Below are 16,623 nucleotides of genomic sequence, written 5' to 3' on the forward strand. Positions count from 1 at the left end.
AACATCATCTACCAGCTACCGGTTCATCAGCTACAGCTGTTCCTGGGCAGGGATAATTTCCCTGCAGTGATTGACGTGTTGGTAATCTGAATTGATTAATGAGACAGTTTGATTACTATGAATATTATGTCAAATATGGTCCAGGAGCCACAACTTGTGCAGAATGCAGCTACTCGGTTACTGAGTGGATTCGATTATCAAGATGGTAACAGTCCTGAAAGTGCTGCATTGGCTGCCAGGGTTCCACTAGGCGTTTGTGATGGCTTATAATGCTAGAAATAGCTTGCATCTATAGATACTTAGAGCCCTTCTTCCATACCAACCAGCCTCTTGAGTTAAGAAAATGAGGAAGGCTTGTTAGTGGTTCCATATGGGAATGGCATCTGTTGTGCAGTAACCAGTGAAAGGGTCTTCTCTGCCATGGTACCCCAATTGTAGAATACCACCCTATTCCAACTGGTTTGACATCTACACTGTTGGGCTTCCCCCACCAGCATGGGCGTACCCAGCATGGGGCAGGGGGGCAGCTGCCCCCCTAAAAGCAGGGCAGCTGGAGAAGACAGGCAGGGGCGCTGCCTGCTGTGCTCCGCCTCAGCCTGCTTGGCTGAAGCGAAACAGCAGCAGCAGCAGCAGCGAAGCTGCCTCCGTTGAAAAAAACCTGGACCTGGGCTAACTTCAGCCCACACTCTGCGGCACCTCATTTGCATACATGCAAATGAAGTGCCGTGGAGCATTGTGGGGCAGCACTTTCTGTGCTGTGCTCGCTGTGACTTGAAAGAGTGTGGGCTGAAGTTAGCCCAGGTCCAGGTTTACTTCAACGGAGGCAGTTTTGCTGCTGCTGCCTCGTTTTAGTCACTGCTGCCATTAAAGGAGTGGGCGAGGCAGGAGTGCAAGTGCAGGTGGCTCCGTGTGCTGCCTTGCAAATGACCCCCTTTCCTTTGGGGGGGCGTGGATGTTGACCATGCCTCCTGGGGGGATCCTGGCCATGTCATTGCCAGATAGCCAATCGGGTGGCTGGGGGGGGCATGGCTGGTGTGCCCGGCTGGTGTGCCCCCCCCCAGATCCTGGGTATGCCCATGCCCAGCAGCCTGAAACATAACTGTTAACCCAGGCATTCTGTATTTGGTTTTCTGTGGATTTGTTATTTGCTATCCTGGTTTCTATAATTTCTGCCCTGTGTGCATTTGTATTGTGGCACACACACACACACACACACACACACACACACACACACACACACACACATGAGTGTGTTTCATTGTGCCCCACCCCGAGGTATTTGGGGAGAAGGGTGTGTTAGAAACAAATGGATTGCTTGTAATTGACCAGTAAGGGTCACCTTAAGAAATCGTTGGTCAGTCTCTTTCCTTCAATGATTTGTCTTCAGATTTTTCCTAGAGAGTTGCTGGCATGGTTAAAATGACACACAGTGTATTCCGAGTCTTCTTGAACCTTATCAGTTTCAGAAGTTGAGGAAGTCATATGTGCTAGATATACCCTCATGCCATCAAGCTGAAATGGAATGAGTGGACAATATAGCTTTCGTTATCAAAGTGCCAACAACCCTAAATCTGCATGCAGTTGTAAAACAATTGTATGAGGATGATGTGTGCAGTCCATAACTAGATGTAATAGTGCTGAGCTCTTGCATTTCAGAAATGGAAGAACAAGCCTTTGAGAAATATAATTTACATTGGGAAAGGCTAGGGGACTGTCTTTCCCACACATTTCAGACATGTCTTCACAGAATCATAGAATTGTAGAGATGGAGTGACCATGAGGGTCATCTACTCTGCTCCCCTGCATTGCAGGAATCATTTGACCAATGTGGGGCTCAAACCCAACCCTGAGATTAAGAGTCTACAGGCATGCCTGGATCTTTGGGGTGACACTGCTTCTTTACCAAATAGCTGTATGTTGAAATTTGAAATTGTATTTACCCCTTTTGCTACTTGTTTGGGAAAGTGTGCTGTAGTGATCACTGGAGTTGAAAGCTCATTTCTTTGCCCATCGAATGGTGGCTGGGCTGGCAAATTGCTCTCTCTGAGAGGCAAACTACATGTCGTGGAGTAGGCGGTGCCGAATTTGTATAAAGTGGGAACATTGTTTCTGTTGCTGGGTCCCTGGAATTATTCGCTGTATTATAGTAATCCGAACTGAGCCTCGTTATTCTGTGAAACGTGGGGCTGCGGACAAGGGACGGATGAAATTCGTCACTTGCATAGGCGTCCCGACCGGTGGGCACAAAGCAGCAGGCGATCGAAAGGACGGAGACCTTCACCTCCTCTGACCTCCGTGGAACTCGATTGTAGTCTTTATTGTCAATCAGCCGATGACGGCACAAACGAAACCCCGCCCCTCGTGCTTTATCTCCCACCGCGCGACTGTCATCTCACACCTCGGCTCTCTTCAGCGCGGGGTTGCGCCAGCCCTTTGGGAAAGTAATAAAAAGGCGGGACCTATTGCATTCCCCGCCCTCCCGAAGAGCGTCTATTCGCGTCGTAGAGGATTGCGGCTTCGCGATTGGTTGTGCTTGTTGAGCCACTCAGAAATCGGATTCGCTGGGCGATGCGGGCATCTGCCGTGCTCTGTGTGCCCCCCTCCGCGTCAAGCCAGCCAGTCAGTCTTTCTTTCTCCTTCCTGCACTTTTGATGGTCCTCCAAAGCGTGTAGCGTTTTGAGCGGCGAAGCGGGGCATCGCTCCCGTGAGGGGTGAACAGCGGCGTCGGAGAGGCGCTTGAGGGTGGAAGAGACGGGTGAGCCTGGGCAGCGGGCGCTCGCGCTGAGGGAACTTTTGGTTTCCCCTCTTCCCTTCCCTTCCTTTCTTTCCTCGTCCCCCGCCCCCGCGACGGAAAGAGGGAAGGAAAGAATTTGAATGTCTACCGGTTCTTTTTCCGTTGGAAAAGGAGCGTTGGAACGGTTGGAAGGAGCGGCCAGTTCAGTTAACGGCATGGAGTGCGGGGGGCTTCTTTTCTCCTCGCGAGGTCGCAGGTTTGAACCACTCCCCCCTCCTTCTCGAGACAGACCCCGCCCGCCCTCTTCGTCTCCTCTCCTTCCCTCTTTCTTTTTTGGGGGGAAGGCAGGCAGGAGCGAGAGAGAAGAGCGCGAGGGAGCCGGCCGCCGCCCTCTGGTCTTACCGGAGGGGACAACGGGGGAAGCGCCGGCAACGGACGGAGGGGCCGATGGGGGCGGCGGCGGGTCGCCGTGAGAAACAAGGGGGCGGCCGCTTGGCATCTGGTGCCCCTCGATCTTGCTCGGGACTGTGGGGCGCGGGGGAAGCGACGGGTGTCCGTCCCGTGGTGGGGCGCGACGCCCGCTGGCTGCGGTCGGGGGGGGGGGTCGGCTGGGGATAGTTGGCTCTTCGCGCGTCCAGGGCTGTCCTCGGAGCTCTGCCTGCAATCCGCTCCTTTAATGACTCGAGAGGGAGCCCTATTAATATCAACGGGGCTGATCTCCGCGTCAACAAGCCTAGGATGGCGGGGCATGGCAGGGTCAACGTGCAGCTCCGCCGCCGCCTCCTTTTGCCCTGCACATTCCAGAGGGTGTTAGCTGTGATCGAGCGAGAACAAAAAGGATTCTCGTGGCGCCTTTGAAGGCTGCCGGATAAAGTGGGGCTTTAGACCACGAGCACTTTGCACCGAAACACACCCTTTAAGGTGCCAGCCACAATACTCTTTTGTTGCTGCTGCTGCTGCTGTCTTTTTTTTTGGCCGTTTCCACGCCGAGGCAACTAGGAAAAAAAAGTGTCCTGAGAACTTCCAGAGCGGGTGGCTGAATTAGTCTGTTGTGGCAAAAAAACAACAATAACCCCAAACCCCGGCAGTCTTGTGGCACTTTGAAGAGGGGCACATTTATTGTAGAATAAGCTTTTGTGGACGAGAGCCCACTTCCGCTACTGCTTGAAGGGTTCTCCTTAGCTGGCATATCTAAATGTGGTTGCAGAAGAAGAAGAAGAAGGGTGTGATCATCCAGGTAGTTTTACAGTGCTCTGCCTTCACAGAATCCATGCAGCCCCAAAGTAGGTACAGTGGTACCTCGGATTACAGGCGCTTCAGGTTACAGACTCCGCTAACCCAGAAATAGTACCTTGGGTTAAGAACTTTGCTTCAGGATGAGAACAGAAATCGTGCTCTGGCGGCGTGGTGGCAGCGGGAGGCCCCATTAGCTAAAGTGGTACGTCAGGTTAAGAACAGTTTCAGGTTTTGAACGGACCTCCAGAACAAATTAAGTTCTTAACCTGAGGTACCACTGTAATGAGGTGGGTGTAGATTTGGTTGATGGCATCTTTGGTTATTAAGAAACAAATGAAAGAGCTTTAGTATATAGGCAGTGAAAGCTAGCTGGCACTGAGGACATCTTCATTTGAAAGTTAAATTGTGTGCAACTTGCTGTTTTGCCAAGGAGGCCTAACAAAAACTGGAAATAACCAGGGTATTTTTCAAAGCCCAATTATTAATAAAGTGTATAACTGTAAATGCATGCTGTAGAAATACTGTAGGTTCTATCTACCTTGTAATGGGACAGCATTCAGTATCAATAAGACACAAGTTGCACTGGTGCCATACCATCTGTTTCATCACCATTAACATACATTCTTGCTCTGACTGTCCCTACTGTTTTCACTAATATATTTGCTTTCATCTTATTTTGCTTTTAGGGGTCACCGTGCATCTCAAAATCTTGCTATAAAAAGGAAAGTGTTTCTTTCCTGTCAGAACTTGACTTCTCAAATACTATTGGAAATTGTGCTCAAGAACTCTTATTTTTATTTAAGTACTTAAAACTTTACATGCTTTTTGAAGATCATAACTTAAAATCTGATGTTGTTGTCTTCTGATTAGATAGGCTACCTTCCTGTAATCCTTTTATTACATTTAAATCTGCTTAAGTTGATTGTGATTGAAGGTAGCTGGGGAGTTGTGATCATTAGTCTCAGTAGATTTTTTTTTCAATCTGCTTAACAGGTTCAGGCACATATTTAGTGTTGCAATCTTTAAAACTCTTAACACAAACCTTTAAACCTCTAATGCAGAAATTAGTGTTCTTTTTTGTCTCCTTGTGCAATCTTGAAAATATGAGTGCTTGCCCTGTGAATGCATTGTAGGGAATTTACACATCAAAAATGCAGATTGTTAATGTAGGCATGGGGATTTCTGCGTTAAAATTTATATTGACTATGCAGATGAAATATCATATTTTGACACTCATTAAAAGGGTAGAGTGGACAGACAGAATATAGTTATTTTAATGGCTGCTTGTTTTGACACCCACACTGTATATTCACTTGACATGCAGTCCAGACACACACAGAAAACGAAACAGCATTTCATTGAAGTAGATTCCACTATGATGTTGACTATTTGCCTAACAGCAACTGATCATGGTAGGCCTCTTATATACAAGGGGTTACTATAAATGGACCCTTTGAAATGATTTTTTTTTCAAAGCCAGTGCAGTATTGCTTACAGAGAATAAGCTTATATAGAATAAGCTTGACTATAATATTTTACAGTTACATGGGTAGCCCTGCTTATCTGTTGCCTCTGGTACATTTTCCCCACTTTGCAGTGGAGGAATTACTGATTACATTTTCATTCCACCTTTTTTCGAAAGAGCTTGGAGTGATGTGCATCAGGGATTGCCAGCATGGTGCCCACAGGCACCAATATGCCCATCTATCAGTGCCCCCCCATATACATAGTTCTCCCTCTCCCATTTTTTTCACCAAGTTCAGTGGGAGAGAATTATTTCTTGAAACTTTGTAGATGAGCCATCGTTTAAAGCTGGGTCTCCCTGTCCTTACCAAGGCACCCACATTATTGTACCATGCAATTTTAAAATAATAATAAACAAACAATACTTGAGAGAATCCCCTCAGAATCTTTGGGAATGGAATGCCTTTACAGTCCTCATAGTAACCAAGTGTGTTTTTAAAGATCATGGCACAATGTAAGGTAGGTCATATGAGACACCCAAGGGAATAAATAACTCCAACACCACCACCCATCATCACATAATTGCACACACGTAATGCCCAACATTAGTAGCACCCATCAGCATAGGGTACTTGTACAAATGCTATTATAATTGTGCCTTGCCAAGTCCACTTGGTCCCATGCACAGTGCACAAACATACTGTCTGGAAGTGTCCAAATTGCCTTCCTTGTCAGAAGCCACAATGATTTAATGGGCAGGTGGGCAGCAACTGACCTTTGTAGTTACAAAGTCCCAGAAATTTAATAAATAATAATAACAGCAACTGACATTTGTAGTCACCAAGCTTTTTGAGTCATTCGCTCAAACAGGGGTTGAAATTGTCAAATGGAGCCAGCAACAGGAAAGGGTTGCAGCAGCTATAAACAACACCTTCACCATGGAAAAAGCCACAGCCAGAGAGAAGGAAGGAGCTGCTAACTGCAAGAGATAAATAGCTATGTAGGTCAGTGGGTAGGTGGAGATATGAAAGCTATAGTTCCCTTTCAGAATTCTGCTGTGGGACCACTGATCACAAACAATGTTGAGACCATTGCATATGAAAAATCATTTGGAGTGTATTCAGTTGGAAAGAGTAGTATTTTATTGGTTAAATTGTTTTTTTAAAACTTTTTTTCTGACTGTATGGCTTGGCAGGGAAAAGTGTGAGAACAAATTCATAGGCTTTTGTATTGTGTGTGGCACACTTTCACTTGCTTTCCAGAACTGTAGCCCTATGGGTTTGTTGTACTAAAAGAAATAATTTTCTGTATACAGTATTTATTTGAAAGTAATCCCATGAAACCCAGTAGGGTTTAGTCGTGAGTAGACCTGCATAGGACTAGAAATTCTGTCTCTAGATCCATCTACCACTATCCCCATCAACAGATTTTCCTAAGGAAAACAGAAAAAAAAGTCCACACCTGTGAACCACCATCAAGGGCTGGTGCTAGAGAATAATCCCTAGGGATTTTAGCATCCCTCTTAAAATTTATGTTCCCCTACCGTGTCCCTGTTCTGCCTTCTCTTTTCCCTCTATCTCGTCTGTCCCCAGCAGCCTCTTCTAGAGGAAGTATGTTGCTACCGTAGTGGTTATTTTGATTCTTCTAGTTGGTGTAGGATTTGAGAGTGATCCTATCTTTGCCCAATAGGCATAATGCAGTCCTGTAATCTCTTTATTCACTGTAGTATATGAATACAGTTCTTAATGCAGCCCCAAAACCCATTAGCGTCCTATGTGTTCACTGGAGTGTGTTGAAATAGTTTGTAATGTTTATTGCTGCAAACTTTATGATGCCACACAACAGACTCAAGTTAAACAATATTTGTACAACTCTTGCAACTCTTACTATAGCTGATCTTGAAAAAGCTATTGTCCTACTGTTTCTGTTCTCTGCTCTCCAGAGTTACCTTCCTACTGACACCAGCTCACGGAGGATGGGGCCTGCTATCATTTTACTACCGTACTTGTAAAACTAACAATATACTGTACGTTAAAGCAGTGACTTTGGTTGTATTTACACAGATTATTTTGTTTGTTTTGAACACAGTTCAATTTCTTTTATTGGTACTGACAGTTGACTCTTTAAAATAAACATTTGACAATGGTATATATAATATATGGTTTATTTTCCTTCTCTGTGTTTTTGTGGATTAAAACAAAATAAAATTGCTTTCAGGAAGACTCACCAGGGAGGTTTAAATACCTCACAGGAGAACTTCGCAGGGCTGCTTTTGGAAAACATAGACCATAATGTTTCTGTAATTAGTTTGCTTGGCTCTATATTGCAGTCTTTAGTGATGCTTTGATCCTGCACTGAATTTTTTTATTCATGAAAAGAACATACAGGTTTTGCTAATTCAGTATAGTCTTAAATGCACAACCAGAATATTACATGCAAGTTTTTTGCTCTTTAGTTATCAGTGACATTTTTTTTCCTATGTAAGACTCAAAATGATGCCATTTTTGGAGTTTGTATTCAAGAATTTTATTATGCATAGATCTCATAATTACTATTGGGAAGAACAGAATTAAAGGAACAAACTTTAAATATTATAATTAAATTAACACTAAAGTCAGTTGTCAAACATTTGCTCTGCTAGAAGTAATCTACATTCTGTTCAAAGCAGAAATATAAATAAAACTATATAAACATTATAAAGCTGTGTAAGAACATTTAATCTCTGTACAGTAGTGCATTGCAGCACATTTTATTGATCTTTTAAATATTTAATGTGGACAAAAACAGATTTGACATACATGATTCTGGTACCATATATTTGTGAGCTTTTGCTTTCACATGATATTGTATTCCTGGTGGCTCAGTTAAATGCTAGGGTTTGCTTTGCCAATTACATTTGCATAGTTGTTTCTGTACTACTCTTAAGTATGTACTAGTAAGGTCTTGTACTAACATACCTATGCGTGAGGCTTTCCTCAATGATGCCAAACTGCACTGTGAGCCATGTGTATATATTAATGTAATGTTCACTAGTGTTGGTGTACTATCCATAACACTCATTTTAAAATTGTGGACGAAGAGCAGATGTAAAAATGATGTCCTTAAGTTCTTGTAATGCATTATAGCTTTCAAAAGCACGTGATGCATATTTTCATTGTTTTTCTGTAGGAGGCTAATGTTTCATATCCTATTTAAAATTAATAGTTTCTTTAGAAGTTCCTATGTTGATGCATTTCTATTTGTGGAGGACTAGACCAATCCTATTTTCCCCTCCTGTAGCTGTTGCAGCTTAAGTTGGAGTGCATCCTGTGTGGTTGACCTGAGAGAAACAGCTCTGCCTGATTACCTTTAAAAGCCAGAAGCAAATTTGTTGAATTTTCTAGCTGGCATAGGGCTGTGTTGCAGAAACCTTGAGTATGGCATAAGCTGACTGCCTTGTCATTTCTTTCCACGGCATTCCTTCCTGTGTTCTTTATAAGGATTTCCCTCCTGTTCCCAGCCCTGATAGCACTGGGAGCAATCAGGGTCGGATTTAGGTTTGATGAGGCCCTAAGCTACTGAAGGTAATGGGGCCCTTTACTGTATATGTCCAGCTGTCCTTTGTCAACAACAAATTGTCGCTGGTTTTTTATGTTGAATATATGCTATATGGTAATTTATGGACCTAATGGGTAACTAAAGCCATTTGCACATAACAAAATATGTATTTTATCAAAGTAATTGTTGAACTGAAATACAATTGGAAATATACATCCAGGTTGTTTTTTCCTTTAATTTTTTTTGGGGCCCCCAAGAGAGTGGGGCCCTAAGCTATAGCTTGTGTAGCTTATACGTAAATCCGGCACTGGGACCAATCTTGAGTGCATGGGAAAATGAGTTATTTGGCCTTATAAATCCTGAGCTCAGTTCTGTTCTGTTATTTCTTCATGACAAGTTTGTAAATGACTGACAAACTTATGATGAATGTTATTGTCTTGCAAATGACCAAGTAGAGAATATTTTCATTTTACTTTGAGGTTCACAAATGATGAAAGCTACAATCCAGCACACATGTATTTGGATGTAAACCCCGTTTAACTCAGTAGGTCTTTTGAGTTGACATGTATAGGATTGCATTGGAGCACAGCTACATTTGGCCAAGTAGGTTACTAAGACTTTTGGTGGGTGAATAAGTTGTGAATCTGGATGGTTCATTTATTGCTATTTTCTCTCATGGATAATTCGCCATTCCTAAGCCATGTTCCTCACAAAATATGGTTCTCATCTTTGCCTAATTGTCTAATGGAGCTTCAGAGTCCATTAGGAATACAGATAGTTATAATCATAAGTGAAAATTGAATCAATAGAAAAACCTTTCAAACTAGATGTACGAGGGGAAATACACTTGATAATTCTTGAAAATGTATGCTGTAAATTGTACAAAATGAAAGGGTGCTTACCACACCCAACTTCTGCTTTTTTTGTTCTTGAATCAGCATTCTTAGGAGCTGTTTTATAAACAAGCCCTTTGTATGCCTCGGAAATGTGGTAACATTTAGATTATAAGGCTATTTTGCAAGCATATGAAGCAGTTGGCTTTCATATGTTTTCTTTGACTGTCAGTCACTATTTTAATGACAATAAAATGATAATTCTTGTGCTCTGTGATGTGCAGTGTTTGTGAGAGTACTGTAGAGTATTAAATCAGGGTGGAGTTGGAATAGGTTTTCTGAAACTGTTACGTTTGCTCATAGTTCAAGAATGTATGTGGTAAGAGTCAAATCTCCGAAAAATGTCTCTTCAGTTTTGTGTTGCACTCTTTGAAAATTATCAGTTTTTCCTTTTTATACTAGTCATTTCATAGTAATATTTAATATGTAAAACAGTGCTTCAAGATGAAGGTGAATTGTTTTTCTCCCCTGCAGTATTCACTTTCCTTATTACATTGAGCAAACTTCTAACCTAGTTAGGAGAATTATTGCCTATTTGCTGGCCAGTTTGAAACAACAGAACTGTTTTGGGAACTAAGCACTGTTTTTCCACTGTTTTTTCCACTGTTGCACCTCATTATCACTTATGTAGTCTTCTGTGAGACTGTTGGTGATTTACTCCTCCCAAGAATCATGGAAGACTGCAAGTGGTCTGAAACTACTCTTTCAAAATAAACTTTACTATAAAGATTCAAAGGACTGAAACATTCACGCAGCGCTTAAACTATGGAACTTGCTGCCACAGGAGGCAGTTATGGCCAAAAACTTAGATGGCTTTTAAAGAGTGTTGGAAAAGTTCATGGCTTCTCGCCATGATGGCTATGCTATGCCTCCACAGCTTGAGGCAGTAACGTTTCCAAATACCAGTTACTGGAGACTCCAGGGCGGGTAGCATACTCTTGTGCTCAGACCCTGCTTGAAAGTTCCCCATAGGCATCTGGTTAGCAAGTGTGAAAACAGACTGCTGGACTAGATGGACTATTTGGAAATTATTTCCTAAGTGTATAAAGATGTCTGGAATAAACTCTAGGAGCATAAAAGCAGTAGTCTCAGTAGGCTAAGGCTCCTGTCGTCTTGTTGTTTTTTAATAATAAATTGGTGGTAATTATTACTATAAGATTTATTCTGTGTTCCAAATATTAATATGGTATAGTCAGCTTAGTGTGAGAAAACACCCAAACATTAACTGAAACTGTGACAAGTAAACAGATTAACTGCCTACCAGCAAATACAGCATAAAGTTGTTTGATATAGGCTTAGGGAGATAAAATAAGGTATCATGTATCACTATGGTTTTTAAATTTAAAAAGTTGACCTTTTCATTAAAAAATATCACATGGTTTGAATCTGCGTGTAGTAGTCTTGACTTGAAGCAACTAAAACCATGCTGTTTTGTAGCTTCCTGCTGTTGGCACGGAATGGATGTTTGCTTCTGCATTGTATGAAGTTCATTTTAATTGTGGATTGTTCATAAATAATTCATCTGATAAAATTAATAGTGCAATTTAACATGATGAAAGACAAGGCCTTTCATTTTATCTTGTTATATGTCTTGCATCAGTACCAAATTCATGCAATATTATTTCAAAGTAAGTAAGTTTTAAAAATATATATTTATCTCAGATAAATTTCAGTGGAGTTATATTGGAGAGTCTCAGCTTGATCTTTCATCAATATTTGTTAATCTGTTAACATTTGTTACAGTTTCTACTATTAAGCAAACCAAACTTCTTTGATATAGAATAATCAGTTTGCTATTGTTAGCATTTCTGAGGAACCAAGAATGCCTGCCTTCAAATTTGGTTGGCTTGTGTTCAGTTTCACAGCAGAGCCTATAGAGTGCTGTGGGACTATTTTTTGTGTATGTCTACGTTATATATTTGCAAAACAGTGCAGTGGAGTGGATTTGCTTGGGCTTGACTTTATAAGGAAGGATAAATGTGAGAAAGAAAAGTATTTTGGCTGACACACAGCTGTTATAATCGTAAATTGATAGATGACAAATCATGTAATATAAATGAACATGCAACTGATTTTTTTCAGCATGATTCCATGCATGAGATATATATATATATATATATATATGATGGTGTTGCATTGGTCTAGTTTAAATAAATAATAGGAAAAGCTATGGAATAATCCAGAAAAAATAGTACCATAAATACACTAAAACTTGAGTACTGCTGAGCATATCAGCAGGGATAAGCAATTTCCTGTTCACATTCAGGACTTCCTATGGAGGTACAGTCTGCATGACTACCTAATAACATGTACATGAAAATTGATTAGTTCTATTTTCCTCTCCTAATTGCTATAGACCTGAACTTGTGAAATTGACCCCAAAGTAGTATGTTGACATCACAATTGTACAACAAAAGCATTCTGCTTAAAATAATACTCTGTTATTTTCTTGAAAAGGTCTTGGTTGGATGACTCATACTCTTTATAAACCACATTATAATGAGCTACTTGGAGAGACACATTTTCTCTTTCCTTCATCTTTTGACAAAGGGATGTGCATTATGGCTTTTTAAGTTGCTTTGAGCCTTTGTAACTATATACCAGAAGAAGAGTAGGGAATGTATAGATTTAGAACATTCCAAGAAGCTACTAGATAAGGTTGACATAGTTTCAGTTCTCATATTTATTAAACACAATTTTCCACAATAGAAAAAGCATTCTAAAGAGTAGTGTTCCTGAATGAGTCACATTCCTCTGCAGTTATAAATATACAGTACTCCAGACAAGAGTTCTTGGTTTCTTGTGCTTTCCTGAACAACTTGGAGCTAATGCATCTTAGGCTTCTGGAAATACATGCTGTCCTTTCTCCTGCCCCCCCCCTCCTGCGGGACTCTGCAACTAGAATAATTTGAACAAATGGACCCCTATTAGTTAGGTACTTTTGCTGTTTGTTGCTATTTGGTGCTAGGAATTTTATATTTTTCATGAATGGGGGTTGGGACTTATGGAAAAAGTTAAGAAAGCAGCCTGTAAAGTCATCAGGCATGACTTTGGGTGTCAGCTGATGTCCATGTCCAGATCTACTACAAAGTTGATCCTGAGTCTGGTTTTATTTCTTTCTTCAGTATTCCTAAAGCTTCCACTTTCATTTACTGTCTTAAGATATTATCAATGTTTGTACAAAGTAAAAAGGCCTTGATCAAGTGGCCTTCGTTACTCTCTACGTGTGTCTCCATTGAACCTAACAACCTGATGTCAAGGTTTCCTATGCAACCAAAGACAGCAAAGAAGAAAGTGTTAGGCTGTTTCTTCAGACAATTTCTATTGCTGTGGCTGTCTTCAGTTCCAAGGGAAACAATTTATATTCCACCTTCCAGATTACATTACATGTCTTCATGAAAATAAAGTTAGCCAAGAAGTAGTACTTAGATGAATGATTTTGCATTTTGAGTGCCCTGGGGCTGCTTATACTCCACACATTTTAAGCATATTCCCTCACCAAAAAGTCATAAGAACTGTAGTTTACCTCACAGGGAGCTCCAATTCCCAGCACCCATAACAAGCTATAGTTTCCAAGTTTCCTGTGGGGGACGGTGCTTTAAATGTATGCAGTGTTTTGTACCTTAAACTCAGCACTAAAATGATCGGTTGAACTGGGTTCCAAAAGCTTTAATAGAGGCTAGTAATAGCCTGTTGTTTGGTAATTGTACTTTACACTACACATCTTTTTCGAATCTTATGGGCTTCCCTCAACTAATTTCTGTTGAGTAATTTCATACATGTGGGCATTATATGGCTATAAATCTGTGTTTTTCCCATGTAACTGGTGATACTGAGAATCCTAGCATGTCTTTTTGTGGATAGAAATAAAAAAATGGTGACAGTCTTCCCTTTCTGTCAACATAATTGAAAATGTATTGTGTGAAATCTGGTGTGCTGATACTTAGCTACTCTTGCTAGTTTGAGGGGCAGAGTTGATGATGTCTCATGACTCTCCTCCCAAAAAAAGATTCTGGAAAAATATTGAAATGAAAATATTACAACACTAATTCTACTTCAGCAGACTGTACGTTTGAGAGGAATATATTCACTTCCATATCTTAGAATATAGAAGTTGAGACATGCTTTCATATACATCCAAAGGTTTCAGAGAAGATGAACATCTGCTGGTCTTCAGTCAAATATAGGTTTCCCCCACTTTGTTCTTCTTAACACTCTAGCATTTAAGATGAAAAAGGAGTTCCATAGCTATGGAAAAGAGAGTAAGTTGTTGCATCATAAGGCTATATATCTACTGCTTAGTAGTTCCACTTTTGCAGAAAACAAGTGTAATGCATAATAGTTAAACTTTTTGCTCCAAATTTTAAGGCTGAAGATTTCAGAACAGATGTTGGAAGATGTTGGCGGTGGACAAAGGGATCGTAGAAGAATGGTTATCGGAATACAAGGTAATATATATTTCCCAAAAATAAGTATTCATTTTCAAGATTTAATGCTAGCAATTATCCATAGTAGTAGAGCCAGTATAGTGTAGAGCAGAGGTCCTGAACCTTTATTGATATTGTGGACACATTAGCAATTTTGAAAGTCTTATAGAATCCTTCACAGGATGGCATCATGGGGGTCATTACTATCAGAAACCCAAGACCTTGTCAGCACTTAATACCTATGCTCAGAGATCTTTAGAGGTTGTCAATCTGGGTTGACAATCTGGCCATGTTCAAGATGTTACTCATAGTACAGTATATAAAGCCATAATAATAATAATAATAATAATAATAATAATAATAATAATAATAATAATAATAAATAATTTATTATTTATACCCCGCCCATCTGGCTGGGTTTCCCCAGCCACCCTGGGCGGCTTCCAACAGAAAAATGAAATAAAATAATTAAACATTAAAAGCTCCCCTAAACAGGGCTGCCTTCAGATGTCTTCTAAAAATCTGGTAGCTGTTTTTCTCTTTGACATCTGATGGGAGGGCGTTCCACAGGGTGAGCGCCACTACCGAGAAGGCCCTCTGCCTGGTTCCCTGCAACTTGACTTCTCACAACGAGGGAACCACCAGAAGGCCCTTGGTACTGGACCTCAGTGTCCGGGCAGAACGATGGGGGTGGAGACGCTCCTTCAGGTATACTGGACAGAGGCCATTTAGGGCTTTAAAGGTCAGCACCAACACTTTGAACTGTGCTCGGAAACAACTTCAGTCTAGTTACTTATAATATCATCTTACCCTATATATGTCCACTCGACGACTATGATCTGCGGAACTGGCACTGTTATAGGTGCCACATAATACCTGTTCTGCATTCATAAGAAATAAATCTTTTAGTGTGGCAGCACCTACACTTTGGATCTCGCAACCTATTGATACCAGGCAGGCACCCTCACTGTACTCTGTTTAGCTCCTGCTAAAAATATTTTTTGTTTAGACAAGCCTACCCAGATAATGTGGCATTTTATAATGTGGCATACGTGTGGTTTGATTGCTTTTAGTTTATTGCTGAATTTTTCCCAATTTTTTCAAATGTTTATATAATAGTTTTAACTTCCTTCTACCAATACTTTTGTTGTTTTATTCTCCTTGTACACCACTTTGTATCTCAATCAAGTGGCATATAAAGTTTATGAAATAGATAAATAAAATCTCTCCTATCTAATTTACTCTTCTTTGCAGCATTAGCATTCATACTTTGTTTTTGTCCCATATCATCACCAAAAGGCATACATGCACCCTTTCTCTCAAGAACATTGTCCTTCAAACTCTCCCTCTATTCCCCATTTTCTACTTTCCCCCCTTTTCTATGTAGATGAATGGCTAGAACTTAACCAGGTATTTGGCTTGGACTGATTAAAATTCTGTTTCCTTTTAAATGAGTTTGTAGGAGGGAGGTTATTGGTCTGTTTGATTTATTATATATTTTGTGTCTTCATTTTGTATTTTTATGTTGTGACCTGCCAATGATCTTTGGCTGAAGGGTGGTATGCAAATTTAGTAAATCATTTTGTTATGAGGTACATTCCCCCCCCAAGAAAAATACAGCCTGGAAAAATAGGATGAATACCTCATATGAAGAAGGGGGAGTAAGTATCTTGGTTGCAAAGAAACTTATATATTGGCTTACTGTGTGTTAAAATGTTTTGTGTTAGACGGTGCCAGAAGCATCTATACCAAGCTATGCTAAAAATCTGAAAGACAAGAGTTCTCTGGTTTCATCTCTTTATAAAGTTATTCAGGATCCACAAAGTGAGGTAGGTAAATGTGTACAGAATTATAATTGGGTTTGGGAGAACTGTTGAGAATAAATTGTGCACACTGTTTCACTGCAGCACTAAGTTCTTAAGAAGTGGGCAGGATTAGCAGAAGTAAGAACAACACAGAGCACTAAACCTTGTTCTCTTCTTTATGAGACCCTGCTTTAGCCCTCTGGTTTTGACTTTTTGTAGATACTACCTATGTATATTTCAACTTTTCTATCGTGCTGCTAAGACTGGAAATCTGATTTTAAAGGCTACCCTTTTCAGCTGAGAGCCAAACTAGATGTGAAATTAAATGTATCAATAATTAGATAATTATTGGAATTGTGGGAGAGAGTTTTAACTGTTTTCTTTCCCTAATGTATTTCTGACCAAAGACAGAAATTCACAATTTGCCTATTTCTCTCTTCTGTGCTGATGAAATAGCAGCTATGATTGAATATGGCATAAGGGGAGAATGGAGCATACTAATTTAACATTTACAATACAATACTGTT

General features: G+C 40.7%; 1 protein-coding gene across 4 annotated transcripts in view; it reads left to right on the forward strand.

Annotated features, from left to right (window-relative positions):
- Nucleotides 1-2,375: 2,375 nt before the first annotated feature.
- HYCC1 (hyccin PI4KA lipid kinase complex subunit 1) overlaps nt 2,376-16,623 on the forward strand; it is a 33,611-nt gene continuing 19,363 nt past the window's right edge. The window contains exons 1-3 of one of the 4 annotated variants that reach the window (XM_088653541.1): nt 2,376-2,619; nt 14,233-14,312; nt 16,019-16,120. In XM_088653541.1, coding sequence (XP_088509667.1) covers nt 14,262-14,312; nt 16,019-16,120 — 153 coding nt within the window. In that variant the 5' untranslated portion in view covers nt 2,376-2,619; nt 14,233-14,261. Of the gene's footprint in view, nt 2,756-2,943; nt 2,991-14,232; nt 14,313-16,018; nt 16,121-16,623 lie in introns of those variants that run through there. The other 3 variants (XM_035129121.3, XM_035129120.3, XM_088653540.1) reach the window with 3 other exon arrangements.

Source organism: Zootoca vivipara, chromosome 11, assembly GCF_965207765.1.
Source record: "Zootoca vivipara chromosome 11, rZooViv2.hap1.1, whole genome shotgun sequence".
Classification (NCBI taxonomy): Eukaryota; Metazoa; Chordata; class Lepidosauria; order Squamata; family Lacertidae; genus Zootoca; species Zootoca vivipara.